The 15,839-nt window shown below is 40.6% G+C and overlaps 1 protein-coding gene across 1 annotated transcript in view; it reads right to left on the bottom strand.

The window, feature by feature from the left end:
• Impg1 (interphotoreceptor matrix proteoglycan 1) overlaps nt 1-15,839 on the bottom strand; it is a 106,914-nt gene that overhangs the window by 69,506 nt on the left and 21,569 nt on the right. The window contains exons 7-9 of the mRNA XM_060386099.1: nt 5,988-6,046; nt 2,223-2,243; nt 667-914 (exon numbers count right to left, since the gene is read on the bottom strand). Coding sequence (XP_060242082.1) covers nt 667-914; nt 2,223-2,243; nt 5,988-6,046 — 328 coding nt within the window. The remainder of the gene's footprint in view (nt 1-666; nt 915-2,222; nt 2,244-5,987; nt 6,047-15,839) is intronic.

The raw sequence follows: 15,839 nt of genomic DNA, 5'->3' as shown, positions 1-15,839 counted from the left end.
ACTACCCGTAGGAGGCCAAATCCATCCTACATGCTGGTTCTCAGAACACCCCAGAAAGCTCAACAGAGACACAAACCCAGAGTAACAGATGATCTCAGAGATGAGTCTGAAGTTGTTCCCTTTTTGCTTTAGAGGCTCCATAACCTCCTTCCAAACTTCCAGAAATAATTATTTGCTGATCTAAATCAGGTAACCGAACTGTCAGAGAATGACAGTTTTCTTGCCATCTCATGTTGAAATGGCATTTCCATTGTCTATCTATTATACTATCTGCTGTGCCTGCAGGTTCCAGGCTCCTGGTTCCCCTCACAGCATCTTCGAAAGGTCCCCAGCACATCAGATTATCTTGTTTGCTTGTTTGGATCCCATTGAAGGTTGACTTACACAGATTGTATCAGTGGTTCATAATTCTCCTCTCTGGGGTGGGTTGTATTTGTAGGCAACCCATTGGATTCTCTTAGACTTATTTTTGCTACAAAGTGATCACCAAGGGCTGATCAAATGAAATGCATGAGGGTGTGAGGAGAGTACCACGTATGATGTGCCTGCTGTAGTAATGATGACTTTACAGGGCCCAAGATAAAATGACAACCCATCATATAGTCATACTTTAAAGCCTCTCTGTAAGAATAGGGTAGGCTCAGAACTCCAGCATCCCCAACTGACCATCACTGAACTGAACTGTCCCCACATTCAAGGAACGGTCTCCGTCTAGTACTTGTATGATGAGTTTTTTGAGGTCCATAGCTGTGAGGTAGGTTTCTGGTTGCTTGTCTTCTATGGTTCCAGGAGGATGCATTCTTTCACTTTCAATTTTGTTGGAATCAAAAGACAGGCGATCACTATCAGGGCTTTTTGCTTCTGCACGGTCTCTCTTAAAGATGGCCATAAGTTGTATTTCTGTGGAGCTTGAGCTGTGGAGAACAGAGGACATGTTCTATCCAAAGCCAAAGACTAGAGAGCTTCAGTGTTACTCTAAGTTTCAGGACGATTTATCCTCTTTTCTGATAAGCTCTTATAGCATATCCAACTTACTACATTTCATTATTTTCCAGAAATTTAACATACCGAAAAATATTGTCAAATGATTTTTTTTTTTAAAGTAGAATGTCAGTCTGGGGATTAAGTCTAGTTTGAAGAGGGACTGGGAACTCATCCATACATATTTATATTTAAAAAGTTTTAATTATTCATCGTTAATTGATCAATGTTTTTGGTAGTCTTAAAAGTCATCCAGTGCCAATCAGCTAGAGAGCTGAACTGGCCCTACAAGACACCTCCTTTAAGGTCTTTGGACAAGCATGCAGGATGTAGAAGTGGTTCAACAGGCTACATTTGCCATTGCCAAGTAGAACTTCAGTTCTTTAAGGCCTTTTTTCTTCCATTCTTTTCAACAAAGTATTTTTTTTTAAATTAAAAACCTTTAAATGAAATAGAGCAAGGAAATAAAGTAGCAAAATATGTGAGAAAAAGGGAAAGAAAGTAGTACATGATTAACTGTATCTACAATATATTTATTAATGCAATCTCTTTCAGCATGCAAACCCTAAACAAGACTCTTTACAGCTCTGTCCTTGAGAATCAAGTGTTACCATTTGTTTCATGCCATAAATCTACACAGAGGGAAGCAGAAACGTTTTTAAAGTCCCCAGGAACTGATAATATGTATTCTTGGCAGTTCTTCAGACCATATAATCAGTCAGAGACTACAGTTCATTATTTCAGCACTCAGTTGCAGGAGCGAAAGCCAGATTCTCATTACTGAGCTCTTCCAGGTATAGTGGGTCCTTTCCCACCTCAACCTGACCTTGGAGCTGAGGAACAAATTATTTCTCTCCTTCATTCCAGACTTCGTTTGGTTGCCCTCATGAGTTTGCAGCCAAACTACCACTGCAAACTTACAAGAAAGAGTTAAATCATGCTGCTTACATAACACATCTGTATTCTCACTTAAATTTTTTTTTTTTTTGCTAATAAGAGCTTCAGTGTTTTATAGAAAGCTTTTCAGGTGGTCATGTTAATGTTTCCCGGAAAATATCATATGGCGATTTGAATAGAATTAAAAAAATTCATTAAATTATAATTAATCCATTTAAATAAACTACTAAAAATCATTGGTTTATTCAAGACATTACATATGAAAATTATTAAAAAACCCAGATTATATATTAGCAGAGGGAAGTATACTATATATTTCAAACTATAAATATAATAAAAATTACCCATCTTCTTCTTTCTTTGGTCTTCATTTCACCACATACCATGAAAACATGCAAAGGAGAAAGAATTTTGGTGAGATTTATTGAATCTGTGGAGTGGATAATTTTATATACAAAAATGTTTTTGCATTGTCCCACATGTTTGTCCAGAGAGTGTTTGGAGAAACATCCAAATTACTGTCAGAAATTTGGAAAGCACCTCTCAGAATCATGAGACTCAGGATGCAGACAGCATAACACACAGTTTCTGACCAGGGTTTGCGCCTTGGTTCAAAGATGTTCGTGCGTTTATGGTCTTCTTTTTATACTTGGTTTCCTCAAAGAGGCTGAAAATATATGTTATTCATCTTATATTTGGGTAGCTATTGTGGTGATGACTTTAAAAGTATTTTGTAAACAGATTCTTTCCCTCCTAAATTAATTAAGGGATTTATTCATCCATAGAGGTAACGTCTCTAAGACTGACCCCTAGAACCAAAAAACCAATTAGTGTTTTGCCAATTTCTCTTTGAATTACTTTAATCAGTTGAGGGATTGGTTCCATTCATGATGAAATCTTGCAAGAAAACCAACACTTTTTTACATAGTGGGTGGTCTATACCCAGCAGTTTACGTGTGTTGTCATTTACTGTTTACATCAGCAGAATCCTCCATTCACAGGAACTATAAAAGCACACACGGAGGGAGACAGAGTCAGTTGGGACCAGTAGAGGCAAGATTTGAACCTTAGTTTCATTTTATCATCCCACCTAGTGGTGTGTGCCTGAGAAAGACACTTTGGTTACCAAAATTACAGACCCATTTAGAAAGTGTATTCAGTGTTCTCTCATATTTCAAATGACAGTTGCTGATAAAGACAGTCTCTCTCTCTATATGATGGCATTAAGGTCACTGCTGTTTAGATTTCAAAATCATTTCAGTCTTATCCTCTGATACAACTTGACCACAATGGACATGCTACAGACTGGTTCCATGTTCCCTCTGTGGAGACAGAGAACCTGCTCTCTTTCTAACTAGCAAGCACTGCTCTGTGAGGAGAGAATGCCTCTCTACCAGACATCCATCCAGAGCCTGCTTCTTGCTTCTTTGTAGTTTGTAACCCATGAAGCCAAGAAGAACGACCATGCTTCTTGGGCCAAAACCTTATTCTTACCAATTAAAAATTGTTTTGTAGACATATGCTTGTATAAGCAAATAAAAACTTAAAGAAGAACTAATGGATCATATTCATCAGTGTGAAAGGTTTATCTTGCCTCTTGGTCATCCTACCCTTTCACACTCTGCTTTCCTGTCTCCAAGAAACTACTGCTATGCTTTGTGTCACTGTAGATGAGTTTGTGTTTTCTGGAATTTAATATAAATAGAATATAATGCACTCTTGTCGAGTCTTTCACTCAGCACAGTTATTTTGAGATACATTCCTATTGTCACATATTGTCAAGAGTGTTATTTCTTTGTCAAGAAAAGTGTCTCTACTGAGAACATTCTAGAATTGTCTATTGTTCTGTTGCTGGGTGGTTAGCTTGTTTCCATGCTTTGGCGATTAAAGATAAAGATGCTATGGACGTTTATGCAACAGACTGAAGAACACTCTGCCACTACAATGAGCCATAGTTTCCCACACTTGCCATAAGAAATGGAGCAATACTCAAAGTGCTGCTTTAACCGTTGATTCACTTTTTCTTTAACTGATTACATGGAATTTATTACGATTTAAATGTCAGTAGAAGATAACATTTAACATTAATTACAGACCACAAATACAAGACATAGTGAATATTAGTTTCTCATAGGTCGAGATCAAGGACTCTGTTCTGTATTTAAAAATAATGTTTGGGTTGTTCCTTTTAAGCTTCATAGTCGACTGTTTTGGGAATTCTTTTACTAACCTTTAGAGTCATTGCTTTATGATTCTTAACCCTGCTCATTAGCGATTTTGAACATGTTTAAGAATCTCCCCATTAAACATACCAAAGTAAAATTGTATTAATCATGGAGTCCTAACTACTTTCCAGAGAATCAGATGAGACTTTTCATACCAAGATATTTGTGAAGTTATAACACGATTTTCTACAAATGAGACCAATGAAAGGCAATGTATGTGACTGACAGGGACTGAGCCATCTGTGGTCATCTGGAGTAGTCTCTTTCATGGCAAGTTTATTCCACAATATCTCCAGCCTTGGTGTTAATGGTCGGATACTTTGTGCTGCACAAAAGCACATCGTTTATTGAATTCAGGGCCTCACATGCTTTCCAGGGGACTGAAGTCCTCACGACCGAAGAAAAATCATTGGCAAAATGTGACCGAACTTATTTTTATAAGCATATTTTGCAGAAATAGGAATAAATCCTTACAGGGCCAAACTCATGGGAAAGATTCAATTTCCAGGCATGCCTCTTTAAAAGTTTTACCCTGGAAATTTCATTGCCTAACATTGTGAGTTTTTTTCCTCTGAAGCCTTTTTTTTTAACAATTAGATTTTCATTTGTGGACGGGAGGCAAAAACATGAGTTTAATCACTCACAGGAGAAGTTTTTCCATCATTTCCTGAAGCTGTAGATTAAAAATTTGTTCTTTGACTGTATTACTTTATTCAGAAGACCTCGCCACCTATGCAAAACATGTGCCTATCACCTTTGATTATCTTCTCATCCGTCTGACTTCGATTCGAATACTGCAGAGCGGCTCCTTGACACAGAGCAAAGCGAGTTTGCTTTGGTAAATATTAGGACTTTCATCTTTTATCACTCTCCCTTTCCAATATTTTTCTCCTCTGGAGCGATACAAATCAGAGAGGCCTGTGAGACACAGCTGGTCAGGGCTCATAAGCTCTTCTCTCCAGGCATAAGCTGCTCTTACCACGGTGTCCTCCCGCTCCAAGGCCAGGTGGTGAAGGAGGCAGGAAGACTTTGACAAGACCTGCTTCTCACAGGGCCGCTGTGTACTCTGCAGCACTATACCGTTTAACGGTCCTGCCTGTAGCTGTTTGAACTTGAAAAAAAAAAAAAAAAAAAAAAAAAAAAAAAAAAAAAAAACCAAGCAAGGATTCTTGTTTAAACCCTTGAGCCTGTGTCAGAGTGCTGTGAATACAACGGCTCCGACCTGCTTCTCTGGAGTGACAGCCCACCCAGCCTTAGCATAGCATTACTCCGCCATTTGAAATTTCCAGTCCCTACTTTCTGAGTAACACAGCTTTGCTTTAGTCCATACAGTACAAATGTACACACAGATTTGCCTGTGTGTGAGTTTTGTGAAGACTTCCTTTTGCCCCTGTGTACTCCGTTCCTCCAATCCCTCCGTTGATAAGAGCAATTTTTTTTTAATTAAATCCCATTATTTCTCTTGGCTAACAGGATGTCATCAGAGATGAGATTTAGTCTTGGCGAGAACATGAGGCAACCCAGTACCAAGGCAATTAATTGCTCCTGTTTTTTGATCTATCTTTATTGAGGTGTCTTCCAGAGATTTGCTAACGGCATTGCCAAGGACGATTGACAGATGCTCAGTAGAGGGCGCTATTTCCAGCTCTTTGAGCGGCATGGCGGATCCTGTGAGGTCCCCGAACCATCAGGGTTTCCTCTTCTAATTAGGGCCCATTATCTTGAAAGTGCTCACTCCGTAGGACCAGACTGAGTTAAACAACTGAGGGAAAGGGGGTCTTCTAATACTCTGGACATTGCTTTTAATGAAGGCCAGAGAAGAAGTGATATTTAAATTTGTTGTTTTAAACTGAAAGTTCGGAACAGTCTGAGTCTCTTACTCACCTAAATCCTATCACCTGGATTTCTCTGAATCCTGGAAGTTTCTTAAATACCTTTTGCAACTGCAGAGAGAAAGAAATGTCATGGAATATTCTTTGGTCAGACGGATTCATATCTAAACAAACAAACAAACAAACAAACAAACAAACAAAACCTCTAGACACGTTTGGTGAGTCAGTGCAGGGACAGTTGAAACAGAGCGCTGAAACAGCGTAACACATCAGACTCCCTCCATCCACAGACACTCATGAAGCCTAGAGAGCACTTTGCTATTAGCTTTAAAGCCGTACCTGTGTAGTTCTGAGATGCTTTAAAAAGTGATTTCACATAAAATACAAAGATGGTTTTTGGCCGGAACCTTTCTAACTGTAGCATTTTCATTTGCATAGAGTAATACACATTTTTTTTCCTATATAGCTAATAATAAGCTAGTGCTGTTTTCTGAATTGAATTAGAGGATTTTGAGAATACAAGAATGAAGTATTTTTTCATTCATTAATTGATTTATTCACTTTACATTCTGATTGAAGCCCCCCTTCTCTTCTTTCAGTCCCACTCTCATACCCCTGTCCCCTACTCTCTCGCTCTCTTTCTCCTCAGAAGAGTGAAGCCTCCCATGGGTACCAACTCACCCTGGAACATCAAATCCATCAAATCCTAGCAGGACTAAGCACATCGTCACCCACTAAGGCCAGACAAGGGAGTCTGGCTAGGGGAAAGGCAGGCAGCAGAGTCAGAGACAGCCCCCACTCCAATTGCTAGGGGACCAACACATGCGCCGGGGTCCTGAGTCCAGCCCACGCATGCTCTTTGGGTTGGTGTCCCTTTTCCTCTCCCGGGAGTCCTGACTGGCTACAGGAGGTGGCCATTTCAGGCTCCATATCTCCCAATGCTATGAATCTCAGCTAGGGGCAACCCCATAGACTCCCGGGAACCTCCTCCTGCCTTGGAGATGCTCACCACTTATTTCTGTTCTCTCTCCTGATCCTCTTCTGCAACTCTCTCCACGCCTCATTACTACCCCATCCTCCTTCCCACCCCATCTTCCACCCAGTTCCCTTCTTCCATCCACTTCAATGTGTGTTTTATTTCCTCCTCTGAGTGAATTCAAACATCCCTTCCCTTGGGCCCTCCTTGTTACCTAGGTTTTTTGGGTCCAAAGATTGTAGTATGATTATCCTGTACTTAATGGCTAATATCCACTTATAAGTGAGCACATAGCATGTGTGTTTCTGGGTCCAGGTTACCTCACTCAGGGTGATATTTTCTGGTTCCATCCATTTGCCTGTAAATTTTATGATGTCCTTGTTTTTAATAGCTGAGTGGTATTCCAATGTGTAAATGTACCACGTTTTCTTTATCCATTCTTCAATTGAGGGAAATCTAGGTAGTTTTCAGAGTCAGGGTATTCCAGATAAAGCTGCTGTGAACATAGTTGAGCAAGTGTATATGCCTAGGAGTGGTATAGCTTGGTCTTGAGGTAGAACTGTTCTCAATTTTCTGAGAACATGACAAATTGATTTCCAAAGTGGTTGTACATGTTTGCACTCTTACCAGCAATGGACTGTTACCCTTGCTCCACATCCTCTCCAGATTGAGTTTTTGATTTTAGCCATTCTGACCAGAGTATGATGGAATCTTAAGAGTCCTTTAGATTTGCATTTCCCTAATGACTACGGATGTTGAACATCTCTTTAAGTACTTCTTGGCCACTAGAGATTCCTCTGTTGAGAATTTTCTGTTTAGTTCTGTACCCCATTTTTGATTAGGTTATTTGGTTTATTCCTATCTTATTTGTTGAATTCTTTTATGTGTTTTGGCTGTTAGCCCTGTGTCGGACAGAGGGTTGGTGAAGATCTTTCCCCATTCTGTAGGTTGCCAGTTTGTCCTATTAACAGGATCCTTTGCCTTGCAAAAGCTTTTCATGAGGTTCCTTTTATTAAATGTTGATCTTAATGGCCAAGCTATTGTTGTTCTGTTCAGGACGTGGTTTCCTGTACCAATGCGTTTAAGGCTATTCCCCACTTTCTCTTTTATTAGATTTAGTGTATCTGGTTTTATGTTGAGGTCTTTGATTCACTTAGACTTGAGTTTTGTGCAGGGTTATTGATATGGATCTATTTGAATTCTTCTACTTGCAGACATCCAGTTAAACCAGCACCATTTGTCAAAGATGCTTCTTGTTTTCTGTTGTATAGTTTTGGCTTCTTTGTAAAAAATCAAGTGTCCACAGGTGTGTGGGTATACTTATAGGTCTTCAGTTTGATTCCATTGATCAATCTTTCTGTTTCTAGGCCAATAAAATGCAGTTTTTATTACCATTCCAGTGTAGTACAGCTTGAAATCAGGGATGGGGATACCTCCTGAAGATAATTTATTTTACAGGATTGTTTTAGCTATCCTGTTTTTTGTTTTTTTTTTCCATATAAAGTTGTAAAGTTTTCAAGGTCTGTAAAGACATGTGTTGGAATTTTGGTGGAAACTGCATTGAATCTGCAGATGGCTATTTTTACTGTGTTAATCCTACCAATCCATGAGCATGGGAGATCTTTCCATCTTTTGACATTTTCTTCAATTTCTTTACAGACTTGAGGTTTTTGCCATACTGGTCTTTCCCTTTCTTGGTTAGAATCACACCAAGATAGTTCATATAATTTGTGGCTATTGAAGGGTGTTGTTTCCCTAATTTCTTTCTCAGCCTGTATATTGCTTGTAGAAAGGGGGGAAGACTACTGATGTTTTTAAAAATTAAGTTTGTAGTCAGCTGAAGGTGTTTATCTGCTGTAGGAGTTCTCTGGTAGAATTTTGGGGTCAGTTATATATACTGTCATATCATATACAAATAGCAATACTTTGACTTTTTCCCTTTCCAATTTGTATCTCCTTGATCTTCTTTATCTTATTGCTCTGGCTAGGACTTCAAGTACTATACTGAATAGCTAAAGAGAGAGTGGGTAGCCTTGTCTTGTCCCTGATTTCAGTGGGATTCATTTAAGTTTCTATCCATTTAATTTGATGTTGGCTATTGGCTTGCTGTATATTGCCTTTATCATGTTTAGCTATGTTCCTTGTATCCCTGATATCTTCAAGACTTTTAACGTGAAGGGATGTTGGATTGTGTCAAAGGCTTTTTTAAGCATCTAATAAGATGATTGCGTGTGGTTTTTGCATTCAGTTTCTTTATATATTGATTACATTGATGGATTTTTGTATATTGAACCATCCCTGCATTCCTGGGATGAAGCCTACTTGATCATGGTGGTGATATATTTGATGTGTTCTTGGATTTGGTTTGCTAGTACTTTATCGAGTATTTTTACATCAGTGTTCACAAGGGAAATTTGTCTGAAATTCTCTCTCTCTCTTAATTTAAAACACTCATTTACTTACTGGAAGGGGAACTGAATTCCATCATCTCCAGAACCAAGTGTTTCATTGATTTTAGCATGTCCTGGAAGCTCACCATATGCCTGAGGCTTCTACCTTCATCTGCCTTGTATTTGAAAATGATGTTGCCTTTGTTATCCTGGCATTCTTGGAATTCCACCAATATGATATCTGATGTATTTATCTAAACCTTTTTTTTCTCAGCTTCCCTCTGATGTGGCATAGCCTCTTTACACCGTGGAAACTCATTGTTTCTAATCATCCGTCCCCCGACACTCTGATTACTAGAGCATATTCTTGCCCATCCTTCCCGAGCACCAGCTCTTGTTCAGATTCATTATCATTTTGTCAAACATCCTTTTCCTTTATTCTTGGGCATGGCGGCAGGAATGGTGGAGACACCGAAGGGCTCAGTGCATGGAACAAAGGCTGTGGGAGAGGCTGAGAAGTGTGCTTGGCAGAGGGTGGGCACCTCTGTTTCTGAGTTGCCACCACCTAACGCTCAGCAGTGGGAAGGTCAAAATTCTCTTTGTTGAGTTTTTGTGTGGTTTAGGTACCAGGGTGATTGTGGCCTCATAAAATGAACTTGGCAATTTCCCTTCTGTTTCTATTTTGTGGAATAATTTGAGCGCTTCTTTGAACATTTGATAGAATTCTGTGCTAAAACCATCTGGCCCTGGACTCTTTTTGGCTGTGAGACTTTTAATGACAGCTTCTATTTCCTTAGGGTTTATAGAACTATTTAAATTGTTTACCTGATTTTAATTTAACTTTGGTAAGTGGTATCTATTAAAAAATTGTTCATTTTACTTAGAAGTTCTAATTTTGTAGAGTACAGGCTTTGAAATAAGATCTAATGATTCTTTGGATTTCCTTAGTGTCTGTTGTTATGTCCCCCTTTTTATTTCTGATTTTGTTAATTTTTATATTCTCTTCCTGCATTTTAGTTAGTTTGGCTAAGAGTTTGTCTGTCTTGTTGATTTTCTCAAAGAAGCAGCTCTTGGTTTTGTTGATTCTTTGTATTGTTCTCTTTGTTTCTAAATTATTGATTTCAGCTCTGAGTCTGATTGTTTCCTGCTGTCTACTTCTTTTTTTTTTGGGGGGGGGGGCTTGTCTCTTTTTGTTCTAGACCTTTCAGGTATGCTTTTAAATAGTTAGTATGAAGTCTGTTCAATATTTTCTTTGACAGATGCATTGATTTCTTCAGGCGAATCTTCTGCATCTGAGATTCTTTCTTCCATCTCTTGTATCTTGTTGGTGATTCTTGTGCCTGCATTTCCTGTTCTCTTTCCTAGGTTTTCCACCTCCAGGATTTCCTCAGTTTGTGTTTTTTTTTAATTGCTTCTATTTCTATTTTTAGATCTCAGAGGTTTATTCATTTCCTTCCCTAATTGATTGTATTTTCCTATATTTCTTTAAGGGATTTATTCATTTCCTTATTAAAGGCCTCTAGCATCTTTATGAGATTGGATTTAAGGTTCTTCTTGTGGTTTGGCTGTGTTAGGCTATCTAGGGCTTGCTGTAGTAGGATAGCTGGGCTCTGGTGGTGTCACATGGCCCTGGGTCCTGTTAACTGTGTTTTATGTTGGCCGTTAGCCATCTGGTTTTCCCTGGTATTGGCTGGATGTCCCTGATGCCACAGGACTCCTGCTTCTTCACCCCCTTTTCTTAGAGGAGACAGTTTTCTGTGTGTCTCAAATTATCTTTTCAAGTTCTGTATTTCTGCTTTTAATAAAAAAATCCCCAGGCAGGCCACACCGCCTGTGGACTAAGGTCCAGTTGTTCAGGAAGTAACTCTCCTAACCCTGGACCACCTCTGCCTCACCTTTCGCACTTTGTGGTGGTTAGAGTGAGAATGGCCCCTACAGGCTCATGTGTTTGAATGCTTGGTCCCTAGCTGGTGGACTACTTAGGAAGGATTAGAAGGTGTGGCTTTGTTGGAGGATGTGTGGCTTTTTTTCGAGGAGTTATTTTACTGGGGTTGGACTTTGAGGTTTCAGATACCCTTCCAGTTGCTTCCCCTTTCTCTTTCTGCTTGATGCCAGTGAATAAGATGAAAGCTCTCAATTACTGCCCCCGTGCCATGCTCCCTGCTTTGATGGTATTGGATTCACCCTCCGAAACGGTGAGCAAGTCCCCAACGTAATGTTTCCTTTCCTAAGTTGCCGTTGTCATGGTGTCTCTTCATAGAACTAGAAAAGCAAGAAGTACTTTTTCCTTCCGTTATTACCCTGATGAGTAGCCTGTGGCTGCCCGTCCAGTGAACCAACGCTGACCTCTGTTCCTCCCCATTCATAACATACTCTTCTATTTCTCCAGAGCCCTGTGGGTTATTTCCTTTGGCCCACAACACAGTACGCCCCATCTTCTGCCTACCGGCTGCCGCTCACACTGAGCCTGAAAAGTGAAAAGTGAAAAGCTCCAGACTCTGCCAGGCCACACCTCTAAGCCCTAGGAGGTGCATGTCCTTTGGCCTAAGGATGGAGTCTCTTTATTCATTTTCATCTTCCTTGCTCTTAGAATCCACTGTATCGTCATCCACACAGAAGGGACTCAACAAATATTGCTTGATGAGTTGAGTTCATCTCTTCGTCCTCTAAACTCGTCAACATGCCACTGCTTTGTCACTGTGTCTAAAATCAGTGTCACTCCACATCTCCAGCGTCAAGGACTGTAGCAGTGATGCATGGACAGATAATTTCCAATCTCTTCTGGGGCTTTGGGATGCATCACGGAAAATTTTTTTTCCAGCAGACTGATTTACCTTCTAATTATATTTTCTTGTGCCAATATTAAAAATAGCTTTCATTTCCTGAACCTATAGGAACTCTGGTGATGAAAGTAGCTTAATCTGGGTGATAAGGAGAGACTGTGCAGGACTGAGTTTAAATATTGGTGCTATTACTTTCTAGCTGCAAACTCCTGGGTTTATTGCTTAATGTCTGAGTTGTGGTCTCTTAATCAAAATGGGACAACAATACCCATGCCTCAGGGTACCAGTAAGGAATGAGAAACTAGACACACGTGCCTGGCAGTCAGTGATTTTTGTTTTCTCCTTTTCCACCTGGGTTACTAGCTCACTCCCCCTTCCCCCCAGCATGGACTCTCCAAGGGCAGAGCCAGCTTTTGGACAGTTATTTTTTAGAGACTCAGGCAGGGGAGGCAGATTGAGAGTCCCTACTGTGATGGAAGGAGGTCTGGGGAAATAAGTTTGTGTGCCTCTCGCCTACCCTGTAGTGAGCTTAACAGAGAAGAACCAGGGAAGAGGGGAGGCCAGGTTATGTAGAGCTGGCCTTTGTTTTGGAACCCACAGGAAATGTCCTTGTACGTCATTCAGACCTGCTCTGGTGTCATGTGGGAACAGCTTTGGGTCATCAAGGCTCAAGGGTGTGCTGCAGTATTTGGAACAGGGGATAATGACCTAAAGTAGTCTCTTTACAGAGACCCTAGCCTACTGTGCAAGAGTCAGTGAAGCACAGAAGTGCCTCCATGGAAGCTGCCCTTGCAGTATCTGGAGGGCTGTCCTCCTTCCCCTCTAGATGTGCTTCATAAGACAGGCTTTGATACAGGAGATTTTTTTGTTTATGTTCATGCCCTCTTTGTGAACTTGTCTGAGCTTGATTAAGAATCAGCTTTGCGACAGAGGGTGTAGATGGTATCTAGGGACATGATGACAAAAGCCTTCAGTTAATTCTGCTAAGTAATCTACTGGGGACCTTCCAATCATGAAGCACTAGCCACTAAATTGCTAATTAAGTGCCCACTTAACCTTATTAATAATACTAAATGCACAGGGGTCTTCCTGATTCTGCCAGAATGTATGTTAACGGGGCTATAAAGAGCAGCTACAGCTGAGTTTTGCTGAATGTTTGCACAGGAGAAAGCATTCAGACAACAACCAAGTGATTCTTTTGACATTTGTATTAGATTGCTCATTAGGTTTATTGTGAAAATTAAATTACTGCAAAGCACTGTCCATTAATTCCTGATTAGGCCCAAATGACTGTGCTAATACAAGCTATGGGTGGGGCATGCTGATTTGGTTTCTAACGCAGGCCTTGGAGTGGTCCTGCTCAGAAGCCAGGAAAGGGACAGGTGCTACCAACAGAGAACTGGGCCTTAGGAAATGGTAGACTGCAGAACGAGCTATCAGTATTGATGCTACACTCTTTTTAGCAAAATTGGACAAGACATAGGCTTCTTTGCTTAGTAAGCTTTTCAGGGGCTAGTGGGTGATTTAATGATACAGTTACATCTTTTCCATAAACGTTCATTTGGAAAAAAAATGGAAGCATAAGGTAGTGATGAAGAAACAAAGCTTAACTCCCTGGGTTGGGATCTTTTCTTTGCCAGTGTGGTGGTTTGAATAGGTCTGGCCGCCATAGCATCATGTGTTGGAAGGCTTGGCCTACTATTGAAAGCTTGGTGTCACTATTAGGAGGTGTGGCCTTTTTGGAGGAAAGATGTCACTGTAGGGGTGAGCTTTGAGGTTTCTATGCTCATGCTTTGCCCAGTGTAGAGTGAAAGCCTCCTCCTGGCTGCCTTTGGATCAAGTTGTAGAACTCTAGGCTCCTTCTCCAGCACCATGTCTGCCTGCATGCTGCCATGCTTCCCAGCATGATGATAATGAACTAAACCTCTGAAGCTATAAGCCAGCCCCAATGAAAAATATTTTTTCTTTATAAAAGTTGCCTTGGTCATGGTGTCTCTTCAAAGCAATAAAACTCTAACTAAGCCCATGGCAGCTCAGTATCGAAGTGGGTTCTCTAGTAAGAGGAACAGGGACTGTCTCTGGCTGGCTGGCTCTTTGAGCTCCCCACCCTCACCCCAAGGGAGGAGCAGCTTTGCTAGGACAAAGAGGAAGACGTTTCAGCCAGTCCTGAAGAGACCTGATAAGCTAGGGTCAGATGGAAGGGGAGGAGGACCTCCCCTATCAGTGGACTTAGAGAGGGGTGGGGAGGAGATGAGGGAGGGAGGGTCAGATTGGGAGGGAATGAGGGAAGGGGCTAGAGCTGGGATACAAAGCAAATAAACTGGAACCAATATTAAAAAATTAAAAATTTAATTAAAAAAAGCCCCTAAGACAGCCAGGTAATGGCTGTGTCGGCTGAGGATGTTAATTTGCCTCCTCGTGCTTCAGTTTCCTCACTTAGTAAAGGGAAAATGACACTTAAGTACTGACAAGTTTTATATCAACTTGGCACAAGCTAGAGTCATCATGGAGACAGGAACCTCAACTGAGAAAGTTCTCCTATTAGATAGGGCTGTAGGCAAGCCTGTGGGTCATTTTCTTAACTAGTGATTGATGGAGGAAAGTTCTGCCCATTGTGGGTGGTGCCATGCCTGAGCTGCTAGTTCTGAGCTCTATAAAAATGTAGGCTGAGCAAGCCATAAAGAATGAGACAGTGAGCATCATCCCTCTGTGGTTTCTGCAGCAGCTACTGACTCTAGGTTCTTACTTTGCTTGAGTTCCTGTCCTGACTTCCTTCAATAATGAACAGTGAGTTAGGGTCAGGATTAGGGTTAGAGTCTAATAATATTCTCTATTATGCTGTTTTAGACAACCAGAGGATTCACAAGTTAAGAAAGAGTCTGTGGCTAGGTAGTAAAGGAACCTTACTTCTCATAGTTTGAGAATTCAGTGCTCGCCTCTCATGTAGAGAGGAGATTATACATAAAACCTCTTTAACCTCCCTTCCCTCTCATCATCCACAGAAAGTCAATTAAATATAAAGCATCATTTATATTAGCTTGAAAGTGAAGGATTTTGCAATGTTCATAAACCACACACAAGTACTTAGACATGGATTATTAAGCAGAAAGAACTAATGGAGTCTTTGTTACTTGGTTCCATTTGGTATTTAAAATGCTCTTCAGCAAATCCTTGATACAGTTAGGATATTTTCAGAGCATCTGGGAGCCATGATGAGACCTGGCCTTCCTTTTCGGCCTTGGCTTGTACTCCTTCTTTACCATCTCTTTCTTTTTCATTCTAGTTGACAGAAATATAAAGTATTCACAATTTTCCTTCACTTTTAGTATTCGCTCCTGGTGCCTTCTGGGTCTAGATAACATCTACACACATTTTCATTGCACACAGGGAAACCACAGCAGACCAAAGAAATGGTTTTAACAAAGTCCAACCTAGTGAACCAATATGATTTTGTTTTTTTAATTGGAGTTACATACGGGCTTATATGTGAAGGACTCTTTATAAGACTAGACACAGCTCAAATGGAACTGCACCCCTAGAAAGTCCACTCCAACACTGGTGATGACCCAGGAGAGCTGCATTCCTGGAACTCATTGCAGGAGCGGGAAGTAGCTCTAGAGTCTTGGAATCTCCTCTCTGCTCTCCACTCTCCCCACAACTGTTTCCTGTCCCTATAGCCTTGAGGAGGAGCCTTTGAGAATATTATTTATTTCAGCATACCTAAAAGTGTGATGTTGGTTTAATTCCAGAATTTC

This window comes from Meriones unguiculatus, chromosome 6, assembly GCF_030254825.1.
Source record: "Meriones unguiculatus strain TT.TT164.6M chromosome 6, Bangor_MerUng_6.1, whole genome shotgun sequence".
Lineage (NCBI taxonomy): Eukaryota > Metazoa > Chordata > Mammalia > Rodentia > Muridae > Meriones > Meriones unguiculatus.
Note: the sequence above shows the minus strand (reverse complement) of the source record. Positions and strands in the feature narration are given on the sequence as shown.